Source organism: Macaca thibetana, chromosome 8, assembly GCF_024542745.1.
Source record: "Macaca thibetana thibetana isolate TM-01 chromosome 8, ASM2454274v1, whole genome shotgun sequence".
In the NCBI taxonomy this organism is placed as follows: Eukaryota; Metazoa; Chordata; class Mammalia; order Primates; family Cercopithecidae; genus Macaca; species Macaca thibetana.
Genome location: NC_065585.1, coordinates 45,162,680 through 45,190,461, shown reverse-complemented (window position 1 = coordinate 45,190,461; position 27,782 = coordinate 45,162,680). Strand labels below are relative to the sequence as shown.

Sequence of the window (27,782 nt, the reverse complement as noted above, 5' to 3'; positions counted from 1 at the left end):
CCAAAAGGTAATATTTAATTTCATTTACTGTATAAGATCATGAAAAAAATTGCATTTAAGTTACTAGCTTTTTATATTTCGGTCACATATGCAAAGGTTATTTAAATTAAATAGAATAAGTCCCAGTATTAGGAGGACTGGAACCTTGTCAAATATGAATAATGTACAAGCTTTAAAAGGATATCTATCTTTTCAGTTTTTATTTACTTTTTTTTTTTTTTTTTTTAAGAGACGGGGTTTTGCTATGTTGCCTAGGCTGGCAACTCCTGAGCTCAAACAATCTGCCTGCCTCAGCCTCCCAAAGTGCTGGGATTACAGGCATGAGCCACCATGCCTGGCCCAAAAGGATATCTATCTTTAAAAGGATTATCAATCTATTTTAAAATATGCTTAGCCACATGCCCTGATCTCTTACCTGTGCCTCTCTAAATACATATGGTCCTAACTCCTTCCGGTGTTCAATAATCTTTTGGGCTTGCTCTACTGGAATGTCAATTTGTAAAGCTGGTGGAATACTGGAATTAATAAAGCAGTTGATAATAGTCGTAATTTTCTTCTGGATGACAGACTCATCACAATGAGAATGGCATAAGTCCTGAACAGAAGAAGGAAAGATAGAATGGTATATAATTAATGAACTACCAGAACACTTAATAGAACTGTATCAATATGTGTTTCAATTAATATATACATTTCAACTTTAGGTCAAGAAGGCAGTGATATATTTCAAGGCTGTCTTTAAAAAATTATAGATTTTCTTTCTCTTGGATTTGAGGAACCTAAGACTTTGATACATGTACATGACATAAATACAGATTTCATATAATCCTGATCACTTGTTCCTCTAGGCAAAGGAATGACATTAGTATCTACTTTGACTCATTTAACCACCATATAATGAGGGCCTGTTATACACCAGACACTGAGCTGAGCCCCTACCCTTTTAAGGTTCAATCTCCACTGGGGAAGTGTGAAAACACGTTACTCCAATTCTGGATAGTTAATACATTTTATGATAGAGGTATACATAGTATCCTAGGAGAACATTGAGAATAGGCACCTAACTCCACCTACAGGTGGATATAAAAGCTTTCCTGTCCAGTCTTGCTTCTACACCAAGGTGATTTAGGCTCAAAAAGGGTAGTGGGCATGCTGGTTGTCAACAGGTGTGCCATTTTATGTCTTTTATTATCCATGCTGTGTAGTTACCCTATCGTATTATTCTCTTTATAGATAACCTAAAATTAATGATCATACATTAAAATGTGCCATTTAAAAAATTGTCAACATTTATTTTAGACACAGGGGGTACATGTGCAAGTTAGTTACATGGGAATATTGCATGATGCTGAGGTTTGGGGTACAGATCCTGTCACTTAGGTAGTGAACATAGTACCCAACAGGTAGGTTTTCAACCCATCCTCCCCTCACTACCCCTTCTAGTAGTCAGCAGTGTCTATTATTCCCATATTTATGTCCATGTGTGCCCAATGTTTAGCTCATACTTATAAGTGAGAACATGTGGTTTTTGGTTTTCTTTTCCTGCATTAATTCTCTTAGGATAATGGCCTCCAGCTCCACCCACACTGCTGCAAAGGATATGATTTCATTTTTTCATGGCTATGTAGTATTCCATGGTGTATATGTACCACATGTTCTTTATCCAGTCTACTACTGATGGGCACCTGGGTTGATTGCATGTCTTTGCTACTGTGAATAGTGCAGTGATGAACATATGTGTACATTTATCTTTTTGGCAGAATTATTTATTCTTCTTGGGGTATACATACAGTAATGGGATGGCTGGGTCAAATGGTAGCTGTGTTTCAATTTCTTTGAGAAATCTCCAGACTGCTTTCCACATGGCTGGACTAATTTACATTCCCACAAATAGTGTGTAAGTGCCCCCTTTTCTCTGCAGCCTCACCAAGCAGCTGTTGTTTTCTGACTGTTTAATAATAGCCATTCTGATTGGTGTGAGATGGTATCTCTCTGTGGTTTTGACTTGCATTTCTCTGATGATTAGTGATGCTGAGCATTTCTTCATATGTTTCTTGATTGGTCATTTATACACCTTTTGAGAAGTATATGTTCATGTCCTTTGCCCAAAATGAGCTAGTTTTAAAGTCACAGGTGTAGGACTATCATTTTTTTTTAAATAAAGAGGTAATTTCGCTTGAATTATGGCATTTCTCTGTCAAAGACATTGTTTTCCAAATCATCAGAAAGCAAACAAATTGGAAACTTCTCACTTTAGGCCCAGAAATGAACCAACATTTATTAAGTACCCAGTATATGTTGGGCATTGTAATAGCTCTCCCATGGATATTATGAAAGAAATAAAAATTCTGATGTCTTTCATGTAAAACTTTATATATAATTTGGTGTAAGTGTGAAAAAAACTTAATATGTTACATTGTGACAATTAGCACTTCATACTCAATTAAGCATCACCTTAGAATAAAGCCTATTTAGGTCAGGTATGGTAGCTTATGCCTGTAATCCCAACAATTTGGGAGGCCGAGGCGAGCAGATGGCTTGAGCCCAGGAGTTCCAGACCATCCTGGGCAAATGGTGAAACTCTATCTCTACAAAAATATACAAAATATTAGCTGGGTGTGGTAGTGCATGCCTGTAGTCCCAGCTACTGGGGAGGCTGAGGTGGGAGGATTACCTGAGCCCAGGGAGGTCAACACTGCAGTGGGCCACGATCACACCACTGCACTCCAGCCTGGGCAACAGAGTAAGACAGTGTCTCAAAAAAAAGAAAAAAAAAGAAAAAGCCTATTTTATATTATTCAATTAGCCTCCTAACTATGGAATATAAGGCTCATGAAATAAAACAAATTTGTGAAGCTATACAATTATAATTTTGAGCAAAAAGACAGCATTTGGACATAATTATAACTGATTTTTTTTTCTAATTGTTCTGCCCTGTTGTGCCATTAGCTTAGTTAACTCTCGCCTATTATTAAGGTCTCAGTTTAAGCATACTTTCCTCTAGTAAGCTTTCTGTGACTTTCAGTCCAGAAGAGACGTCCATCTCAGGTACTCCCATAGCATACTGTGTTTCTTCCCTTGTTGCACTAATCACACTCTTATAATTGTCTTGTCTAACACTCATTTGTCCTTCCTCTGACACTGTAAGCTCTAACAGGGTAGACTATTTTGATCACAGTTGTATCCTCAGGATTTGGCCTGGCCCTTGGTAGGTGCTTAATAAATATTTGTTGGATAAATAAATCCTTCCAGTCTTTTCTTTATAGACACAAACACACACATACGCATACACTTTAGATGAAACCATACTGATTTTTAGTAGCTAGTTTTTAAAAAAGATCAATGAGCAGAACATCTTTTCCCATCATTGATTATTCTCCTAGAACATTTTTAATGGCTAGAGAATGTTCTACTATATAGATATATCATAATTTAGTAACCAATGTCCTTGTTGTACAACTGGTTCTTTCCAACTTTTCACAATCCAGAGCAATGTTTGACTAAGATTGCTCCAGCCATCTCTTTGTATATTACCACAATCAATACTGAGAAGCAGCACAGCTTAGTGGTTAAGGGCATGGGCTTTAGCAATAGAATGACCTGATTCAAAGTCTAGCTCTACCAGTTAATTAGCTGTGTGATGTTGGGAATTTCTTAGCCTTTCTGTGCATTAGTTTCATCTGTGAAGTGATGAGAGTGACGTCCTTGACCTCATGGGATTCTTGTGAAGAATAAATTCATTATTACATGAAAAGCATTAAGACATTATCTGGCACATAGTAAACACTTAATAAGAGTAAGCCTTATAAGAATTAGCTCGGTTAGACTTTATCAAGTGGAATAAATGCCTTCCAGCTGGCAAACTCCCTCACGGCCCAATGCAAGTATCATCACTCTTGCTGAGACTTCACTGTCCTATTGTCCCCCCACCCCATCATTCTCTCCTCTGTGCTAAAATTATACCTAGTCAGAACATGGATAAGAGTCAACATTATTTCCTAATATTTGTTCTCATGGATGTTTTCCTGCCTGAAAGAGGGCAGTGTGTTGTATTCACCTTTTTATGCCTACAATCTAGCATAATGCCTGGCACATTCGATACTTAGTAAATGTTTGTTATATAAACAACTTTACTCCTATAGCTTGCTTTTTAATAGCTACCTAGTATTGTAAGTCTCTCATGCTATATTGTAGAAAAGACATTAAAATGGAGACCAAAATTTAAATGGAGGCCTTAAAGGAGAAAGTCATAAAACTAAGGGTTCACGGTGTATAAGTCTATAGTTGGTTTTTTAAAATACCTATTTTACAAAGTGTATCTCATTACCTCTTGTCCTAGCAGGGTTAGGCTTGTTCATATTTATATTAGGTTAAAGATAGTTCTGCCCACCCATAAGAAAAAATTACCTATTGAGGAAAACACACTCTACCTCCTTTCTAATTCCCAAAAAAGTTATTTTAATATTGCTCATGTGAAGGGCTGTGAAAAAGCTTCTCTCAAACATTTTTTTTTACCAGCCTGGGCAACACAGGCAGACCCCATCTCTACAAAAAAATTAAAAATTAGCCAGGCATGGTGGTGCATGCCTGTACTCCCAACTACTTGGGGGGCTGAGGTGGGAAGATCACTTGAGCCCAGGAGGTCAAGGCTGCAGTGAGCTGTCATTGCGCTACTGTACTCCAGTCTGGGCAATAAAGTGAGACCCTGTCTCAAAAATGTTGTTTTTTAATGTTACAGTCTCAGCTGAGAATAGTACAAAAACTGTTGATAACGGAAAAGGGTAGAAAACAGTTTTACTGTATGTTGGAAAAACTTAGAAATAAATTTTATTGAGCAACTACTAACTATATGTTAAGCAACTGTATTAGTGTCACATAGTACATAGTTATAGGCCATTTGAAAGCATTATACTCCTAAATTGTTAATTTTTATTCCCCACGTTTACAATGGGATGGAATAGACTGCTTGCAAGGAAATGAGCCTGCTACCTCTGAGAGCATTTAAGTAAAGACTAAAATACCATTCAGTATTTCTAGACATTTCTTTATTCAAGTCTAGACAACATAACAGGGAAAGTTCCTTCCTCCTCTTCAGTGTGAAGATTCTGTATGATTACACTCAACACTTAACCCTGAAAATAAACTGCCTTTGTACCTAACCATTTCTCTTTTACTTATTTTGTTAAGAATTTGGCTGTTCTTTTTCATCTCTAATTCTTTCTAATTCCTTTCTCTTCTCTATTGGTTTATTTATCCATAATCCAGTGTCTTTGATTACTATTACTGTAAATATGCCTGGGAGGGATTCTTACAAAGAGATCTTAGTTGTATGGATACACCAAATATAGATACTGTTAGGAAAAAATATGTACAGTACATTTAGAGATGATTGATGTGTAGAAATATAGTTAAAACTCTCTTCAGGAAGGTTCTCATTAAATCATATGTACGTTAATATCTGAAAAAAACCTAATACAGGTTGAGCATCCCTTACTTAAAATGCTTGGGACCAGAAGTGTTTTAGATTTTGGATTCATTTTTGGTTTTGGAATATTTGTATTATACCTACTGGTTGAGCATTCCAAATCTAAAAATAAAAAATCTGAAATACTCCAAGGAGCATTTACTTTAAGTATCATGTTGGCACTCAAAAAGTTTCAGATTTTGGAGCATTTCAGGTTTCAGATTTTCAGACTTGGAATGCCCAACCTGTATTATCATTCCAGGGCTCACTCTTATTCTTCACTGTATAATAATAAATGTATCTAGAGATTGGACAATAAACATCTCAATATTTATATACTGGTAGGAAGATGATGGCAAAATTGGGATATCTTATACAAATCTTGTGCATAAAGTTAGTTGAAAATCTGACATTTTAATGCATTTCCTCCTCAAAACAGGTGGTTTTCTCCAGCTCCCAATACAATACCTTATATTTTTGTACTTCTTGCCAAAAGAGTAAACCATTTTCCAATAAATCTCCTTTTAGAGCCACAAAACGTTGAAATTGTCTTGAAGTAACTGGATTCAATAATGCTTTGCGAAAAGCAATGATTTCACAAGATGAAGAGATCCACTTACTCTCCACAGGCTGTCCAAAACAGAGAATATAGGAAATTGGCTCATTAATTAGGCTAACAATTACCAACTTCTATCTCCTGTAATTTTGCCTGTCGAAATGTGTAGCATGCCTACAATAGAATTTCACAACATTTTCCCCTGTTCCTTTCTCTTTTGTCTCCTTTATATTTTTATGGCTTCATTTTTAGGAGGTAGAGTGAAAAAGAAATGACTAGATGATTTAGACCATATGACTACATTGTTTAAAAATGTTAACAGTTATTACAGCTTGAGATTATGGTGAAAACCTACTTTTTAGTACATTGTATGAGTTCTGTGCTTAAACAGAACAAAGTAATCATAATGTTATGATTATATGTTATTACATTATTTATTTTATTATTACATATGTTATATATTAATATATAATTCTCTTGCTTTTTAAAAAGTAAAGGTAGTTAACATTTAATATATTTTCATTTTTTAAGAAAAAATTATCAATTGATTCTATAAGTTAAATAATTTACTATAGCACTTCACTATAATTTTATCCTGAAAATATTATATTTTTAGATGAGACATCTTTTTATTATGTTAATAATGATTAAAAAAATAACAAATAATGATTATTAATAAATTATTTTATTAAAATTCCTTTCACTGACTGTTTACTTTACATAACATAAAAGCCAGAAGCACCCATGGCATTTTAGTAACACCTAAAGGTATTTTTATCAACATTTATTATACATCTTTACAATTTGGAAATATAAAATATCTACTTTTTTATTTTGCCCATTTAAAATCACATATTCAACCCCATTTAGCCTTTCAGATTGAAAACATAAGAAATTGATTTTATCAAATTCACTAAATAGATTTTAATATTTAAGTTCCCCAAAGCTTATTTTTAGCTTACAACCATGCAAGGAAGTATCATTCCAAAGACAACAGTTCAGATGGATTTAGCAACACATAAAATAAATTCCTTGAAACAAATAATATGTGACTATCAATTTAAGTGTTTAGAGAGTTACATTTTTTAAAAGTGCCATGGTAACACAAAGGAAGGAGTAACTAATTCTGCCTGGAGGAGTAAAACCTTTACAGAGAAGGGCCTTGAGGATGACATCTGAGTTGAAAACTGAAAAGTGAAGCAACTCCAGGCAGTCTAGATGAATGGTGGTGCCATTAACCCAGATAAAGTGAATAGAAGTGAATAGATGTCACTATTTTAGTGAGACACATGTCATGTTCTCTGGACAAAAAGTTAAGACCCCCACCATATGGCCCATATTAAAATTATAGCCCTACAAATAGGAACAGCTATGTATTAGACTGGGATGTTTATTTAAAATCCACTCAGCAAATAATATTTTAAGATCTGCTTAAGATAGTAAAACTTAGAAATTTAACTAAAACCTGTAATTTAAACAAAATAATAAAATACATGTAATAAACAATTATATAAAAATAATTCCATTCCATGCAAAAAACAAACATTAAAAAAGTTTATTTCTTTTCAAGAGGAAAACACACAAAAGAGCATACTAACAGATACATACATTCCTCTAATATTCAAATAAACATCTATTTTTGTTAGTTAGCAGAGGGTCACCTAGGTCTAGTTGGACATTTTATTAGGACCTGCAGAAGGATAAGTACACATAAACTTGCAAGTTCAAAAGGAAGACTATGTTTATTATGCATGTTACAAAGCAAAATAGGCCATTTCTAGCCAGGTATTACATTGTAGTGGTTTTAAGTCATCAAAATGATAGTTATCTTAATTCTTTTAAAGCTAAAATTCTATCTTTTTGCTTTTAATATTTTTATTTCTATTTCAATTTGATTTGATTTTTTATGTGTGCTCCTGCTCGGCAAAGTGCCCTTGTGAGGATGCCTGAGAGCAGTGTACAGTTATGATTAAAATGCAGCTCTAAATAGAAGGGATAATGTACCTGGCGTGATGGCTCATGCCTGTAATCCTAGCAGTTTGGGAGGCCAAGATGGGCAGATTGCCTGAGCTCAGGAGTTCAAAACCAGCCTGGGCAACATGATAAAACCCCGTCTACATTACAAATGCAAAAAATAAGCTGGGTGTAGTGGTGTGTGCCTGTAATCCCAACTACTGGGGAGGCTGAGGCATGAAACTTGCTTGAACCTGGGAGGCAGAGGTTGCAGTGAGCTGAGATTGTGCCACTTCATTCCAACCTGGGCGACAGAGCAAGACTCTGTCGATCAATAGATAGATAGATAGATAGATAGATAGATAGATAGATAGATAGACAGACAGACAGATAAAGTCATAATGTAAGACAATTTAACCTGCTGATTCTGCTGCATGCTGCTCATTTTTTGTGTAATTCACTTTCAATAATAAACTATCATATGTTGGAATGCACAGCTTGTCTCAGTAAATCCATGACACACAGAATAAAGAAAAATACATATTTAAGGCAATCACACACTTCTAAGGTTGAACAGGTCAAGGATCTCTTTAAGAATAGAGCTCCTTATTCAGGAGGTGAACACAGGAGGATCACTCAAGCCCAGGAGTTAGATGTGATAACGAGCTATGATCATACTATTGCACTCTGGCCTGGGCAACACAGCAAGACCCGAATAATAATAATAATAAGTTTTTTAAAAAGAACAGAGTTCTGAATTCCAAGGGTCAATGGGAAGCCTCTAGCAGGGGACTCTGGCCTTGTGAAGGAACCCTGTTTCCCTTTCATCCCCCCACCTTTTCACCCAATAAAACCCAGCTTTATTCACCCTTTAAACCATCTCCCAGCCTAAATTTTCCTGGCCGAGGGACAGACAAGAACCCAGTCTTTAGCTGAACGAAGGAAAAGTCCTGCAACATTCTTGGCATACAACCTGGGGGCTCTTGAAGAGATGTATCAGAATTCCACAATGCATCTGGTTCTTGGGCAAGTCACTGAAACGTGGGTCAGATGTTGAAAGCTGCTGTACTACGATGTGAAAATTAAGCCCACCACAGCTCAACAAGGCCTATTGCCTCTAGACTCCACCTCTGTGGGCAGGGCATAACTGAACAAAAGGCAGGAGACAACTTCTGCAGACCTAAACGTTTGAAGAGAGCAGTGGTTCTCCCAGCACAGCATTTGAGCTCTGAGAATGGACAGATTGTCTCCTCAAGTGGGTCCCTGACCCCCATGTAGCCTAACTGGGAGGTGTCTACATGGTAGGGGCTGACAAACACCTCATATAGGCGGCTGCCCCTCTGGGACGAAGCTTCCAGAGGAAGGATCAGGCAGCAATATTTGCTGTTCTGCAATATTTGCTCTTCTGCAGCCTCTGCTGGTGATACCCAGGCAAACAGGGTCTGGAGTGGAACTCCAACAAACTACAACAGACCTGCAGCTGAGGGACCTGACTATTAGAAGGAAAACTAACAAGCAGAAAGGAGCAGCATTAACATCAACAAAAAGGACATCCACACCAAAACCCCATCTGTAGGTCACCATCATCAGAGACCAAAGGTAGATAAAACCACAAAGATAGGGAGAAACCAGAGCAGAAAAGCTGAAAATTCTAAAAATCAGAGCATCTCTTCTCCTCCAAAGGATTACAGCTCCTCACCAGCTACAGAATAAACCAGGATGGAGAATGACTTCGACAAGCTGACAGAAGTAGGCTTCAGAAGGTCAGTAATAACAAACTTCTCTGAGCTAAAGGAGGATGTTGGAACCCATCACAAGGAAGGTAAAAACCTTGAAAAAAGATTAGACGAATGGCCAACTAGAATAAACAGTGTGGAGAAGACTTTAAATGACCTGATGGAGCTGAAAATCATGGCACAAGAACTTTGTGATGCATGCACAAGCTTCAAGAGCAAATTCAATCAAGTGGAAGAAAGGGTATCTGTGATTGAAGATCAAATTAATGAAATAAAGCGAGAAGACAAGATTAGAGAAAAAAGAGTAAAAAGAAATGAACAAAGCCTCCAAGAAATATGGGACTATGTGAAAAGAGCAAATCTACATTTGATTGGTGTACCTGAAAGTGATGGGGAGAATGGAACCAAGTTGGAAAACACTCTTCAGAATATTATCCAGGAGAACTCCCCCAACCTAGAAAGGCAGGCCAACATTCAAATTCAGGAAATACAGAGAACACCAAAAAGATACTCCTCGAGAAGAGCAACCCCAAGACATAATTATCAGATTTGCCAAGATTGAAATGAAGGAAAAAAAGTGTTAAGGGCAGCCAGAGAAAAAGGTCGAGTTACCCACAAAGGGAAGCCCATCAGACTAACAGCGGATCTCTCGGAAGAAACCCTACAAGCCAGAAGAGAGTGGGGGCCAATATTCAACATTCTTAAAGAAAAGAATTTTCAACCCAGAATTTCATATCCAGCCAAACTAAGCTTCATAAGTCAAGGAGAAATAAACTCCTTTACAGACAAGCAAATGCTGAGAGATTTTGTCACCACCAGGCCTGCCCTACAAGAGCTCCTGAAGGAAGTACTAAACATGGAAAGGAACAACCGGTACTAGCCACCATGAAAACATGCCAAATAGTAAAGACCACTGATGCTATGAAGAAACTGCATCAATTAATGGGCAAAATAACCAGCAAACATCATAATGACAGCATCAAATTCACACATAACAATATTAACCTTAAATGTAAATGGGCTAAATGCCCCAATTAAAAGACATAAACTGGCAAATTGGATAAAGAGTCAAGATCCATCAGTGTGCTGTATTCAGGAGACCCATCTCATGTGCAAAGATGCACAAAGGCTCAAAATAAAGAAATGGAGGAAGATCTATCAAGCAAATGGAAAGCAAAAAAAGGAGGGGTTGCAATCCTAGTCTCTGATAAAACAGACTTTAAACCAACAAAGATCAAAAGAGACAAGGCCATTACATAATGGTAAAGGGATCAATTCAACAAGAAGAGCTAACTATCCTAAATATATATGCACCCAACACAGGAGCACCCAGATTCATAAAGTAAGTCCTTAGAGAGCTACAAAGAGACTTAGACTCCCACACAATAATAATGGGAGACTTGAACACCCCACTATCAATATTAGAGAGATCAATGAGACAGAAGGTTAGCAAGGATATCCAGGACCGGAACTCAGCTCTGCAACAAGCAGACCTAATAGACATCTACAGAACTCTTCACCCCAAATCAACGGAATATACATTATTCTCAGCACCACATCACACTTATTCTAAAACTAACCACCTAATTGGAAGTAAAGCACTCCTCAACAAATGTAGAAGAACAGAAATCACAACAAACTGTCTCTCAGACCACAATGCAATCAAACTAGAACTCAGGATTAAGAAACTCACTCAAAACCACACAACTACATGGAAACTGAACAACTTGCTCCTGAATGACTACTGGGTAAATAATGAAATGAAGGCAGAAATAAAGATGTTCTTTGAGAGACTTACAAAGAGACTTAGACTCCCATACAATAATAATGGGAGACTTCAACACTCCACTGTCAACATTAGACAGATCAATGAGACAGAAAGTTAACAAGGATATCCAGGAATTGGACTCATCTCTGCAGCAAGCAGACCTAATAGACATCTATAGAACTCTCCACCCCAAATCAACAGAATATACATTCTTCTCAGCACCACATCGTACTTACTCCAAAATTGACCACGTAATTGGAAGTAAAGCACTCCTCAGCAAATGTACAAGAACAGAAATTATAACAAACTGTCTCTCAGACCACAGTGCAATCAAACTAGAACTCAGGATTAAGAAACTCAATCAAAACCGCTCAACTACATGGAAACTGAACAACCTGCTCCTGAATGACTACTGGGTACATAACGAAATGAAGGCAGAAATAAAGATGTTCTTTGAAACCAATGAGAACAAAGATACAACATACCAGAATCTCTGGGACACATTTAAAGCAGTGTGTAGAGGGAAATTTATAGCACTAAATGCCCACAAGAGAAAGCAGGAAAGATCTAAAATGGACACTCTAACATCGCAATTAAAAGAACTAGAGAAGCAAGAGCAAACACATTCAAAAGCTAGCAGAAGGCAAGAAATAACTAAGATCAGAGCAGAACTGAAGGAGATAGAGACACAAAAAACCCTCCAAAAAATCAATGAATCCAGGAGTTGGTTTTTTGAAAAGATCAACAAAATTGACAGACCACTAGCAAGACTAATAAAGAAGAAAAGAGAGAAGAATCAAATCGACGCAATTAAAAATGATAAAGGGGATATCACCACCGACCCCACAGAAATACAAACTACCATCAGAGAATACTATAAACACCTCTACGCAAATAAACTGGAAAATCTAGAAGAAATGGATAATTTCCTGGACACTTACACTCTTCCAAGACTAAACCAGGAAGAAGTTGAATCCCTGAATAGACCAATAGCAGGCTCTGAAATTGAGGCAATAATTAATAGCCTACCAACCAAAAAAAGTCCAGGACCAGATGGATTCACAGCTGAATTCTACCAGAGGTACAAGGAGGAGTTGGTACCATTCCTTCTGAAACTATTCCAATCAATAGAAAAAGAGGGAATCCTCCCTAACTCATTTTATGAGGCCAACATCATCCTGATACCAAAGCCTGGCAGAGACACAACAAAAAAAGAGAATTTTAGACCAATATCCCTGATGAACATCGATGCAAAAATCCTCAATAAAATACTGGCAAACCGGATTCAGCAACACATCAAAAAGCTTATCCACCATGATCAAGTGGGCTTCATCCCTGGGATGCAAGGCTGGTTCAACATTCGCAAATCAATAAACATAATCCAGCATATAAACAGAACCAAAGACAAGAACCACATGATTATCTCAATAGATGCAGAAAAGGCTTTTGACAAAATTCAACAGCCCTTCATGCTAAAAACGCTCAATAAATTCGGTATTGATGGAACGTACCTCAAAATAATAAGAGCTATTTATGACAAACCCACAGCCAATATCATACTGAATGGGCAAAAACTGGAAAAATTCTCTTTGAAAACTGGCACAAGACAGGGATGCCCTCTCTCACCACTCCTATTCAACATAGTGTTGGAAGTTCTGGCTAGGGCAATTAGGCAAGAGAAAGAAATCAAGGGTATTCAGTTAGGAAAAGAAGAAGTCAAATTGTCCCTGTTTGCAGATGACATGATTGTATATTTAGAAAACCCCATTGTCTCAGCCCAAAATCTCCTTAAGTTGATAAGCAACTTCAGCAAAGTCTCAGGATACAAAATTAATGTGCAAAAATCACAAGCATTCTTATACACCAGTAACAGACAAACAGAGAGCCAAATCAGGAATGAACTTCCATTCACAATTGCTTCAAAGAGAATAAAATACCTAGGAATCCAACTTACAAGGGATGTAAAGGACCTCTTCAAGGAGAACTACAAACCACTGCTCAGTGAAATAAAAGAGGACACAAACAAATGGAAGAACATACCATGCTCATGGATAGGAAGAATCAATATCGTGAAAATGGCCATACTGCCCAAGGTAATTTATAGATTCAATGCCATCCCCATCAAGCTACCAATGAGTTTCTTCACAGAATTGGAAAAAACTGCTTTAAAGTTCATATGGAACCAAAAAAGAGCCCGCATCTCCAAGACAATCCTAAGTCAAAAGAACAAAGCTGGAGGCATCACGCTACCTGACTTCAAACTATACTACAAGGCTACAGTAACCAAAACAGCATGGTACTGGTACCAAAACAGAGATCTAGACCAATGGAACAGAACAGAGTCCTCAGAAATAATACCACACATCTACAGCCATCTGATCTTTGACAAACCTGAGAGAAACAAGAAATGGGGAAAGGATTCCCTATTTAATAAATGGTGCTGGGAAAATTGGCTAGCTATAAGTAGAAAGCTGAAACTGGATCCTTTCCTTACTCCTTATACGAAAATTAATTCAAGATGGATTAGAGAATTAATGTTAGACCTAATACCATAAAAATCCTAGAGGAAAACCTAGGTAGTACCATTCAGGACATAGGCATGGGCAAAGACTTCATGTCTAAAACACCAAAAGCAACGGCAGCAAAAGCCAAAATTGACAAATGGGATCTCATTAAACTAAAGAGCTTCTGCACAGCAAAAGAAACTACCATCAGAGTGAACAGGCAACCTACAGAATGGGAGAAAATTTTTGCAATCTACTCATCTGACAAAGGGCTAATATCCAGAACCTACAAAGAACTCAAACAAATTTACAAGAAAAAAAACAAACAACCCCATCAAAAAGTGGGCAAAGGATATGAACAGACATTTCTCAAAAGAAGACATTCATACAGCCAACAGACACATGAAAAAATGCTCATCATCACTGGCCATCAGAGAAATGCAAATCAAAACCATAATGAGATACCATCTCACACCAGTTAGAATGGCGATCATTCAAAAGTCAGGAAACAACAGGTGCTGGAGAGGATGTGGAGAAATAGGAACACTTTTACACTGTTGGTGGGATTGTAAACTAGTTCAACCATTATGGAAAACAGTATGGCGATTCCTCAAGGATCTAGAACTAGATGTACCATATGACCCAGCCATCCCATTACTGGGTATATACCCAAAGGATTATAAATCATGCTGCTATAAAGACACATGCACATGTATGTTTATTGCTGCACTATTCACAATAGCAAAGACTTGGAATCAACCCAAATGTCCATCAGTGACAGATTGGATTAAGAAAATGTGGCACATATACACCATGGAATACTATGCAGCCATAAAAAAGGATGAGTTTGTGTCCTTTGTAGGGACATGGATGCAGCTGGAAACCATCATTCTTAGCAAACTATCAGAATAACAGAAAACCAAACACCGCATGTTCTCACTCATAGGTGGGAACTAAACAATGAGATCACTTGGACTCAGGAAGGGGAACATCACACACCAGGGCCTATCATGGGGAGGGGGAGGGGGGAGGGATTGCATTGGGAGTTATACCTGATGTAATTGACGAGTTGATGGGTGCAGCACACCAACATGGCACAAGTATACATATGTAACAAACCTGCACGTTATGCACATGTACCCTACAACTTAAAGCATAATAATAATAAAAAAATTAAAAAAAAAAAAAAAAAAAAAATGTTCTTTGAAACCAATGAGAATAAAGACACAATGTACCAGAATCTCTGGGACACATTTAAAGCAGTATGTAGAGGGAAATTTATAGTACTAAATGCCCACAAGAGAAACCAGGAAAGATATAAAACTGACACCTAACATCACAATTAAAAGAACTAGAGAAGCATGAGCAAACAAATTCAAAAGCTACCAGAAGGCAAGAAACAACTAAGATCAGAGCAGAACTGAAAGAGATAGAGACACAAAAAACGCTTCAAAAAAATCAATGAATCCAGGAGCTAGTTTTTTGAAAAGATCAACAAAATTGATAGACTGCCAACCAGACTAATAAAGAAAAGAGAGAAGAATCAAACAGATGCAATAAAAATGATAAAGGGGATATCACCACCGATCCAACAGAAATACAAACCACCACGAGAGAATACTATAAACACCTCTATGCAAATGAACTAGGAAATCTAGAAGAAATGGATAAATTCCTGGACACATACACTCTCTCAAGACTAAACCAGGAAGAAGTTAAATCCCTGAACAGACCAATAACAGGCTCTGAAATTGAGGCAATAATGAATAGGTTACCAACCAAAAAAAGTCCAGGACCAGACGGATTCACAGCCGAATTCTACCAGAGGTACAAAGAGGAGTTGTACCATTCCTTCTGAAACTATTCCAATCAACAGAAAAAGAGGGAATCCTCCCTAACACATTTTATGAGGCCAACATCATCCTGATACCAAAGCCTGGCAGAAACACAACAAAAAAAGAGAATTTTTTGTTCATCAATATCCCTGATGAACATCAATGCGAAAATCCTCAATAAATTACTGGCAAATCAAATTCAGTAGCACATCAAAACTTATCCACCACGAACAAGTCTGCTTCATACATGGGATGCAAGACTGGTTCAACATATGCAAATCAATAAACATAATCCATCACATAAACAGAACCAATGACAAAAAACAGATGATTATCTCAATAGATGCAGAAAAGGCCTTCAACAAAATCCAACAGCCTTTCATGCTAAAAACTCTTAGTAAACTAGGTATTGATGGAATGTATCTCAAAATAATAAGAGCTATTTATGACAAACCCACAGCTAATATCATACTGAATGGGCAAAAACTGGAAGCATTCCCTTTGAAAACCGGCACATTTGATTGTGTATTTAGAAAACCCCATCATCTCAGCCCAAAATCTCCTTAAGCTGATAAGCAACATCAGCAAAGTCTAAGGATACAAAATCAATGTGCAAAAATCACAAGTATTCCTATACAATATTAACAGACAAAAAGAGTACCAAATCATGAGTGAATTCCCATTCACAATCGCTACACAGAGAATAAAATACCTAGGAATCCAACTTACAAGAGATCTGAAGGACCTCTTAAAGCAGAACTAGAAACCACTGCTAAACGAAATAAAAGAGGACACAAACAAATGGAAGAACATTCCATGCTCATGGATAGGAAGAATCAATATCGTGAAAATGGCCATACTGTGCAAAGTAATCTGTAGATTCAATGCCACCCCCATCAAGCTACCAATGACTTTCTTCACAGAATTAGAAAAAAACTACTTTAAACTTCATATGGAACCAAAAAAGAGCCCACATTGCCAAGACAATCCTAAGCCAAAAGAACAAAGTTGGAGGCATCACACTACCTGACTTCAAACTATACTACAAGGCTACAGTAACCAAAACAGCATGGTACTGGTACCAAAAAAGATATATAGACCAATGGAACAGAACAGAGGCCTCAGAAATAACACCACACATCTACAATCATCTGATCTTTGACAAACCTGACAAAAACAAGAAATGAGGAACGGATTCCCTATTTAATAAATGGTGCTGGGAAAACTGGCTAGCCATAAGTAAAAAGCTGAAACTGAATCCCTTCCTTATACCTTATACAAAAATTAATTCAAGATGGATTCAAGACTTAAATGTTAGATCTAAAACCATATAAATGCTAGAAGAAAACATATGCAATACCATTCAGGACACAGGCATGGGCAAGGACTTGATGACTAAAACACCAAAAGCAATGGTAATGAAAGTCAAAATAGACAAATGGGATCTAATTAAACTAAAGAGCTTCTGCATGGCAAAAGAAACTACCATCAGAGTGAATAGGTAACCTACAGAATGGGAGAAAATTTTTGCAATCTGCCCATCTGACAAAGGGCTAATATCCAGAATCTACGAAGAGCTCAAACAAATTTACGAGAAAAAAAAAAAATCAAAAAGTGGACAAAGGATATGAATAGACACTTTTCAAAAGAAGACATTTATGCAGGCAACAGACACATGAAAAAAATGCTCATCATCACTGGTCATCAGAGAAATGCAAATCAAAACCACAATGAGATACCGTCTCACACCAGTTAGAATGGCAATCATTACAAAGTCAGGAAACAACAGATGCTGGAGGGGATGTGGAGAAACAGGAACACTTTTACACTGTTGGTGAGAGTGTAAATTGGCTAGACCATTGTGGAAGACAGTGTGGTGATTCCTCAAGGATCTAGAACTAGAAATACCATTTCACCCAGCCATCCCGTTATTGGGTATATACCCAAAGGATTATAAATCATGCTGCTATAAAGACACATGCACATGTATGTTTATTGTGGCACCCTGCACAATAGCAAAGACTTGGAACCAACCCAAATGTTCATCAATGATAGACTGGATTAAGAAAATGTGGCACATATACACCATGGAATACCATGCAGCCATTAAAAAAGGATAAGTTCATGTCCTTTGCAGGGACACGAATGAAGCTGGAAACCATCATTCTCAACAAACTATCACAAGGACAGAAAACCAAACACTGCATGTTCTCACTCATAGGTAGGAATTGAACAATGCAATCACTTTGACACAGAGAGGGGAACATCACACACTGGGGCCTGTTGGGGAGTGGCAGGCTGGGGGAGGAGTAGCATTAGGAGAAATAACTAATGTAAATGATGAGTTGATGGGTGCAGCAAACCAACATGGTACAACAAACCTGCACATTGTGCACATGTACCCTAGAACTTAAAGTATATATATATAAAAAAAGAACAGAGTTCTGATAGAGTCACATTTTCCTCCAAATTCCATTCACCTATTAAAAACAGTATCAGTGCTCAGTTGTCAGTTTAGGAAACAGTGTGTCTTCAGTGAGAATTTTTGAACAAGAAGGGGAAAGAAAAACAATACTTTGACAGAGCAAAACTTACAAGAGGAAAAATATAAGAAACATTACTTGCCTTCCAGACCCCGATTTTCTTTTCAGGCTTCTGTAGTAAGAGCTCTTCTGCTATGTCTTCCATCTGTACCTGAAAGCAAAACCAATTATTTTATCCCAGTTATTCAGACTAAAGGTTTGAAATCATTTACTAATTAAGTAGCTTAAAAAATGAGATAAAGGTTAACTTGGATAAGAGATAGTGAAGTTTAGGAGAAAGAGGATAAAACTTAAAAATGGAAGCCCTGTGGTCAGATACCAAATTTTTCTGAGCACTGTATTCTCATCTGTAAAACAGAGATAATAATAGCCGATTGTTATTGCCCCAAATGATGATAGTTTCACTTGAGCTCACATGGGAACTGAAGCTGGAAAGACAGTTACAACTTCTCAGACTTTTTAGCTATTTTCTAGCCATATACTTTCACAACTAATTTTAAAAGAGTACTAAAAGTTACTCGACACAGAAATATAGTAGATATTTCTTGGGGTTATTGTCTATTCATATTATTTCCCCTTTCTTGAAAACCACTCATAACAAATCTGTGCTGTTGACTCTATCTCCCTGTCCATAGCAGATAGATCCAGAAGCGGATCTAGAGAGATAAGGACTAGAATCACTGGGGCTAAGTCTTTTTGATAGACAGAGCCAGGTGGAAAGATCTGAGAATTATTGCTGGGTTCCCATGGCTGTTCTGGCCTACATCTTTTCTAAAGCTTGGGCGTCAACTCTTAAGTGTGTGAGATGTCCCAGCACCATTTTAGAATAAATCGTCACCCCTCCTTTTTGTCTTTGGTTCAAGGTTGCCAAAATCAGTTTATTTTTCTGGCCACCCAAAGAATGCTAAGTCAAGAAATTACTATGCATTACAATAAAATTACAGCGATAAACATAATGAGGAAATGCGGTAAATAATATTAGCAAGCCAGATGTCCTTTTACTTGGCTTTGGATAGAGAATTGGAGTTAACCTGAAGAAAGAGAATGAGGAGATTTGAGTTTTCCCAAAGCTTATTTCCAGAAACATTTTGCCTAAAGTCAATCCTTCCTCTTCATACTATAAATTCTGTCTTCCCAACTGTACTGTGTTTTCCGTAAGTTGCTCAGCTCAAATGACTAAGGGTATTTCCAAATAAGTAGGCCACAAAGTGTTTGAGAAATGGAATATAGAAGGAAGCTTTTCAGGTTCTTCCTGATTAGTATTAATGGCACGTGGCTTTGCATACTAAAGTCCAAAATTACGTGTTTTCTGACCTCTGTGTTATTTTTATAAAGATCAGGTTTGCCTGAAACCTAAAAACAAGGTTTGCTAATGACATTTTAAATTATCAAAGAAATACTTCTTATAAAATAAAAATAAGACAAAGCAAAGACAAACCCACTTTACAAAATAAAAAGTAAAAATCTGCACTCCCCAAACCCATTCCCAGGAGGCATAGATATTTTTCTATCATAAGCATAAACAGATGGATGGATGGATGGATAGATATGCATAGACAGAGATGTAAGTAAATGTAATGGGATTATCTTCTATATATTGTTCTGCATCCTCCTTGTTTTGTTCAATAAATGACATTTTTCATATAGTACATGTAGAAATCTCATATTTCATTTTGTAAGGAAACCTGCATATTTTTCCATAGTACAGAATTATCATAACTCATCTAATTCTTCCCCCATTTGATATTACAATGAATATCCTTGTATAACCTTGTCTATTTGTGTGAGGACTTAATAATATTAAAAATAACAACTATATTAATAGGTAAGAGTTGAGTGTTTGCCATGTGCCAGGCACCATTCTAAGACAGACACTAAGCACATGTTAATTTCACTTCATTTTTCAGAACAACCTTACTAAGTAATTACTATGACCAACTCGATTTTTCAAATGAGGAAACAATTTATGAAAGTTAAAGGTGGTACAACTAACATGTGGCAGTGTTGAGATTAAAACTTGGCAGTCAGAGCTGGGCACTGTGGCGCTTGCCTACAGTCCCAGCAATTCAGAGGCTGAGGCAGGAAGACTGATTGAGCCCCAGTGGTTCAAAGCTGTAGTACACCATGATTGTGCCTGTGAATAGCCACTGCACTCTAGTTTGGACACTGAGGACAACAGGGTGACCCCTGGCTCTCAAACAAAAAACCAAAAACTTGGGAAGTTTGACTCCATGCTTCTTTTTAAAAATGTATTTATTATTATTATTATTATTATTATTATTTTAGAGACAGGGTTTCACTCTGTCACCCAGGCTAGAGTGCACTGATGTGATCATAGCTCACTGTAGCCTTGATCTCCTAGACTCAAGCAATCCTCCTGCTTCAGTCTTCCAAGTAGCTGGGACTATAGGTGCATGCCACCACACATGGCTGACTCCATACTTCAAACCACTCTCAACAGAAGTACAATGACTAAGGCTTGGCATAGCATCTCACACCTGTAATCCCAGCACTTTGGGAGGCCAAGGCAGGAGGACTGCTCGAGCCTAGGAGTTTGAGACCAGCCTGGCACATAGAAAGACTCCATGTCTTCCAAAAAAAAAAATGTTTTTTAATTAGCTAGGCATGGTAATGCATGCCTGTAGTCTCAGCTACTTGGAAGACTGAGGTGGGAGTATTGCTTGAGCACAGGAGTTCAAGGCTGCAGTGAGCTAGGATCACACTGCTGTACTTCAGACTGGGTGACAGAGAGAACCCATTCCTTAAAAAAAAAAAAATACAATGGCTGGGTCACCAGGTATGCACATTTGAAGTTTTGAGAGGTACTGACAACTGCTTTCAAAAGATTATACTAATTTATATACCTTTATCTTTTGACGTGCTGCAAACTGTTCACTTGCAAGAAACAATGGCAGCCATACATTTTCTAGCCTATTTTGGACATGCTTCTGGATTTCAACTAGAACAGGTGCATCAAGCTGCTCATGAAGAATCTTCCCCCAGCCACCACTTAAATGCATTACCTAAGAAAATTAAAATGGAAACAGAAACTATTGTGCTTTTTAAAAGAAACACTAATAATCATTAATTCATTCATTCACTACAAAACCATTTGCTGCATCCTGAGGAGTGCCAATTTTCATTTTCGGTATAACATCTCCTGGCTATACTGAGCAGTAATTCCCCTAAAATCAGACAGACAATTGTGGTGTATGTGGTGGTTGTTTTAGATGTATGATTTGTGCTTACTTATGATATATCAAAAAGAACACAGAAGTGAGATTTTTATCCTGTGTGACCACAGCAATGGCATTTTTTTCTCTCCATGGACTCAGTATCTCCAACTGAAAAATGAGGACATTAGTCTATTAGTTTTCTAATATCCTATGAATCTGTGATTCTAGTCAAATTGATCCATTTAAGAATTTTCTTCTGTGGATGAGGAAAATGTGTTAGTTAAAAGACAACCTTGACTCAGATATTATAAATATGTATATTACCAACAAATATTGGGTTGGAGATAGGATGATGGCAGCTGTAGTGCACTATGCACCTAGAACAGTGCAGCTGTAGTGATAGCAATGTAGGGCTTTTCCAACAACCTCTAAGCAGAAAACAGAGGCAACAGGAAGAAGAAAAAGGTCATGTTTTATAGACAATAAGTACCATTTGTAAAACACAATTTCTTTGTGATCTAAATTTTCCTTCTGCTTAACTATTGGCTTCAACAAGCTACTAATGGCTTTTTCCTGCCATAACTCATTCTGGTTTCTCCCTGTTTCTGTGTACATACCACTCAAAATTTCTGGATGGCTCAGTGGAACAACTGCCCTCTTCTTAGTTCTCCTTTGAGCAATAATATTAATATAATACCCTACTAATACTATTGTTTTATATAAAAACAAAAAGGAAATCCTCTTCTTAGTCCTCCTTCAATAATATCAACTAAATAATATCAACACTAATATTGTTTCTGCATAAAAACAAAAAAGAAAAGGAAAAAAAAAGACTACCTTGCTAATTAAAGAGCAAATTGGCTGCACAACTGAAATCTGGACTAGCACGATCTTTGTAAAACAATGTGATGCAGACATCCTTAAGTACAAAATACATTTTAAAAGTAATGACAAAGACAAAGAAGGATCATTGGGAAAACTCCTCTGTAGTAAACACATCCATTTGCTATGATAGCAATGGGTGACTTTCACTGACTTGGATTCTCAGCATGTTGTGTGTACTATGGAGGATTCACACAGTAGCATGAGATACCATGAAACCTCACGCAATGGAGCGCAAGCCAAGTAGAAAACAAATGCTTTCCATGTGTTTATTTCATACTTGTGCTTATTGAGACACCCAACCACTTTTGCTAATGTGTCCCAGATTTGTATCTCAAGGAACTAAGGACAAAGCATTTTTGTCAAAGTTGCTTAATCCTAGAATTCCTGCTCCTTCTCACTCCCAAAGACTTCTGCTAATTTCTCCTGTACTCCAAAGATCTAGCTTTTAAATTTGGTATATCTTACTAGTGAAACTCTGAGTTTTTCTTTAATTTACTGAATTTAGCATTAATCTGAAATTTTTATTTTAGTAATATATACCATTAGAATATGTATTCTTATAAACTACCAAACAAAAAATTCATAAGCTATACATTACATCTTTAGGCATGAATGTAATACTAACAAACTTCAAACTAAATAAATTATAATAATTGTTTATATTTCAAAAGTATAAAAATTGAGTCATATTTCATGAGCAGTGTTATATAAACACAAACCTACTGCTGAATCCCAATTATATATATACATATATTTTGAGACACATTCTCACTCACTCTGTTGTCCAGTCTGGAGTGCAGGGGCACAATCTCCACTCACTGCAACCTCTGCCTCCTAGGTTTAAGGGATTCTCCTGTCTTAGCCTCCTGAGTAGCTGGGGTTACAGGTGTGTGCCACCACACCCGGCTAAGTTTTGTATTTTTGGTAGAGACAGGGTTTCACCATGTTGGTCAGGCTGGTCTCGAACTCCTGACCTCAAACAATCTACCTGTCTTGGCCTCCCAAAGTGCTGGGATTACAGGCGTAAGCCACCGCACCCAGCCCAATCTTATATTGTTGCTGTCAATCTAATGACACTGTAGTTATTTAGTTATTAATAAATTGTGATTAAGGCCATAGGACTTTGGTCCAACAAAATGCTCAAACTGTCCTGGTCAATAAAAATAGTTTCTGGGAAAAATACAATCGTAAGGAGGATTTTCTTTTTTTTTCTTTTATAACATTTGTTCAAGGTTCCATAGTAAAGAGGATTTTCAAAGATCGATTATATTTGGAATAATATCAGTTCAGAGAAGAACAGAAAAGTGGTACAGATTTGGCTTAATGGTTGATAACAGCTGTTTTCCTACATGTTGACAGGTGCAGGGAGCTTGTCCATCTTCTTCACCACTTTATCTTGAGCACCTAGAAGAGTCTGGCATAGTGAAGGCACTCAAATTTATTGAATGAGTCAATGAGTAGGTGAATAAAAGTTATTTTATTCTATAAACTATTTTTTAGAGTAACATATTTTTATACTATATAATATTTGAGTATTAAAGACATTTAATGTATAGATGCTCATAAATACCTAAATAAATATCAAAGGTCTCTAACACATTAGTCATAAGCAAAAGAAAACAAAATAAGAGACTTTCAGGTTGTTGGCAAAAATAGAAATAAAATACCGGTTTTCAAACATCAGTTTAAAAAATAGGTTTGCATGTTGATACCTGGTTCTGCTGATACAGAGAAGCTGGACTGTTGGGTCCAAAGAAATATTTTTTATTAAGGTATTTGTTTTTAATGTATATAGATTTTGCCTCCCTTTGATTTCGATCTCTGTAAGTTATTCTCCGGAGCTGCTCGATGTCTGTCCAGCACATAAGATCCATGCTAAAATGAAAACAAAAACAATGTATAGGTCTTCATATTTATTTCTCTAAATTCCAGCAAACACCCGATTGTTGTTTTGACAGAACTTAGAAAGTGGCTGTCTTGACTAGTTGCATTAGATCATGGAAATAATGAACCCAATATTCTATCTCTGATTCCTTTCTAGGCTAGTTAGCTTGACTCTATTATACTCCTAATCCTGGCTAAATATATGAATGATGACAAAGGAATATTAGGATCAGAAAAAAAAATCTATCACCATTATTGGTGGGATCTCCGAGTTCTTTCATTAATTTCATCAATTTCAAAAATAAGAAAATTTCCACATATGTCATGTCATTTGACAAAAGGTCAGATTTAGAATAATCCTCATCTTAATGGGTACCAAAAAATAGAAAGCATAAATAAGGGCCAGGCACAGTGGCTCACGCCTGTAATCCCAGCACTTTTGGAGGCCGAGGTGGGTGGCAGGCAGATCACTTTAATTCAGGAGTTTGAGACCAGCCTGACCAACATGGCAAAATCCCATCTCTACTAAAAATACAAAAATTAGCTGGACGTGGTGGCACATGCCTGTAATCCCAGCTACTGCAGAGGCTGAGGCATGCGAAACACTTGAACCCGGGAGACGGAGGCTGCAGTGAGCTGGGATCATGCCACTTCAGCCTCGGTGACAGAGTTAGACCCTATCTCAAAAAAGAAAAAAAAAAAAAAAAAAAAAGAATGAATAAGACCTACTATTTGATAGCACAATAGGATGACTATAGTCAATAATAACTTAATTGTACAATTTAAAATAACTTAAAGTATAACTAGATTGTTTGTAACTCAAAGGATAAATGCTTGAGGGAATGGACACCCCATTCTCCATGATGCGCTTATTTCACACTGCATGCCTGTATCAGAACATCTCATGTACCCCATAAATATATACACGTACTATGTAGCCACAAAAATTTAAAAAATTAACAGATGAAAAACAAAAAGATAGAAAAATCCTCATTACAATGAAGGGAAACCATATACAGTGAAATTTGGCTCTCAGATCTAATCAGTTTCTGTTAACTAGGGAGAATATTAAAAAGAAAAAATATATTCAATACTTCAGTTTATATTAGATAAATATGTTATAAGGTTCCAAGATTCTGGGTAAAACTACAATGTTTCATTTATATATCAGTTAATAAAAATTATAAAATATTATAATTTCAATATCTCAATGAAATATAAAAAGGACATTTTCCAGAAATAGTAATTAAAATACCAGTCTAGAGAAATGTAAAACAAATAAACAGTAGAAAAGAGAAAAAATAAAGCACATTGGTATTTTAACTTAGCCAATGCTAAAAGTATCAACATTATGTAACCACTTAGAAGAACTATGTGGAGGTTGCTACAATCAAAATGTACTCCATCTTTAAAAAGTTACCTATACAGATTTCAGATGATCATGTTTGTCAGTTTTTATTGCCATGGGTAAAATCTGTTATAGCACCAAATCACTTTTATAATATGTTGAATCAAAACTAGTAGCTTAGAAAAATGTTTTCAGTGAGAAATATATGGTTATGTCCCTTACCTTGAAGAATGAGTCTCAAGAAACTGACGGAAATGTTCAAACTCCAGTTTGTTATTAAGCAGATCACTAAACTTAAAATGTTTGTATTCTGCAGGAACATTATCCCAATATTCTGTTCGTTTAGAGACATTAGAGAGTGATAAAATGCCACTTCCAATTTCACAAGTGGTATCCTGGTGAAACAGTACTTTTCAGAAAAAAAATCTTAAACACAACAAATTGTTTACAATTTTAAGTAGAGAAACTGAAAGAAAAAGTAACCATTCGGCCAAGGCCATTTAACAATTCAATGGCAGAAGTGGGTAAAGACTAGAATCTTGTAAAGAATCTGGTTCAGATTCTAACAATCTGGATAAAGAATCTGGTTCAGATTCTAACGTATCAAATTCTGTTCTGTTTATTTTCATTCCATTCCCTTCTTTTCATAAATATTTAGTAAATATTTACTACACAAAGCACTTGCTTGTAAATTAACTTTAATATATTTTTCTAAGTACAGAAGTAACATGCCTTTTGTAATAAGAAAATAAAAATCATACATAATACTACCATTCAAAGATAACCACCATTAACATTTTTTAATACAGCCTTCCAGTCTTACTTATGTATATACATGTAGTTTATAAAAAATGAAGAAAAGTATAACAATAAAAATTAAAAATAAAAATTAAAAATTAAAAGTGAAGATTAGATACTATGATGGTTGCATAGTTCAGCAGATTGAATTCATGAAGAGATTTACAATGTCTGATGTAGTTTTAAAATATAAAGATAGGATTATGCACCTATTTATAGTTTTGTGACCTGGTTCTTTTTCTTAACAATGTTGATCATAAACATAAGACATTCTTTTATAACATAATATTTAAAAGTTATAGAGTAATACAAGTTACTTATCTAATAATACATCCTTCAAATATAATATTAAAATATAAATATAATCACCATATAGAAGTTAATTTTTAGATAATTTTATGACATCTGATGTTTTGTGAACAGTTTATAAGAACGAAAGGGCAAAGGGGAAAAGAGGCTTATTCTTTGAAAGGCCCTTCCTTATACAATTCCTTACATAACTAATTCATCTCCCTATTTGTTTTTATAAAGGATCCATGAGATAAGCTACCAATGTTTTAAAAATTAATTTTCCTTATGTAGAAGGAGTGTGGATAGTGTTATAAAGTTTAGTTCATAGAGTTTACAATACAACCTTATATCATGCTACCTTTATGGATTTTTATGTATCCTTTGCAAGATAGTATTAGTGTATCAAATAGATAACTTCCGGATAAGAATAAAAATTTCAGATAGGCACAAAGAAGAAAGTTTTAAAAAAATCACCTGCAACCTTACCACTCAGAGTTATCTTTAATATTTTGGTGAGTGTCTTTTCAGATATTTCTTTTTATACATATGGATACATGCAGAAACACATATATAATTTTACATAAACAGGATCATACCATACCAGTGTTTCTGTTACAAAAATTTTAATATATCTTAAACATTTTCCAGGTCAATTAACTGTCATTTTTATGTAGATGCATAAATTTAATTTTATGGCTTTAAGGATTTATTATGTTTACTTAGCCAATCCAAAAGATGCAACTTTATGAATCAAAGTAACACTTTAATACCCTAGTCAATCCTATGATCTTTTTACCATCTTCCTAAATTCCTTCCCATATTTTTTCTTTATTGATTTCCCTATTGCTGTCACACAACAGTTTCTTTTCTGTTTAGAAAACTTAATTTAACTCCTTTGTAACCTGACAACAAATAGAAAGAGCAGCTGCCATTTAGAAAATAACTGATAACATTCAAAGGAATATAACACAGTTGAAGGCTCCAATGTCTAGTCTTAGCCAAGGCAAACGAGTGGCCTGGTTCCCTGTCAAATACCTCATC

General features: G+C 36.2%; 1 protein-coding gene and 1 non-coding gene across 7 annotated transcripts in view; one reads left to right on the top strand and one right to left on the bottom strand.

Moving 5' to 3' along the window:
- Nucleotides 1-27,782, bottom strand: part of RGS22 (regulator of G protein signaling 22) — a 166,696-nt gene that overhangs the window by 32,286 nt on the left and 106,628 nt on the right. For all 6 annotated transcript variants that reach the window (XR_007728202.1, XM_050801191.1, XM_050801192.1 and 3 more), the window contains 6 exons: nt 25,875-26,047; nt 24,133-24,295; nt 21,224-21,382; nt 18,442-18,510; nt 5,933-6,094; nt 416-595 (listed from right to left, as the gene is read on the bottom strand). Coding sequence is in view for 5 of the 6 variants with exons in the window: in XM_050801191.1 (XP_050657148.1) it covers nt 416-595; nt 5,933-6,094; nt 18,442-18,510; nt 21,224-21,382; nt 24,133-24,295; nt 25,875-26,047 (906 nt within the window). In the remaining variant the exon portion in view is untranslated. The remainder of the gene's footprint in view (nt 1-415; nt 596-5,932; nt 6,095-18,441; nt 18,511-21,223; nt 21,383-24,132; nt 24,296-25,874; nt 26,048-27,782) is intronic.
- Nucleotides 26,566-26,632, top strand: LOC126961932 (small nucleolar RNA SNORD77). Its single transcript, XR_007728512.1, has one exon. It is a non-coding gene; the product is annotated as a small nucleolar RNA SNORD77 (small nucleolar RNA).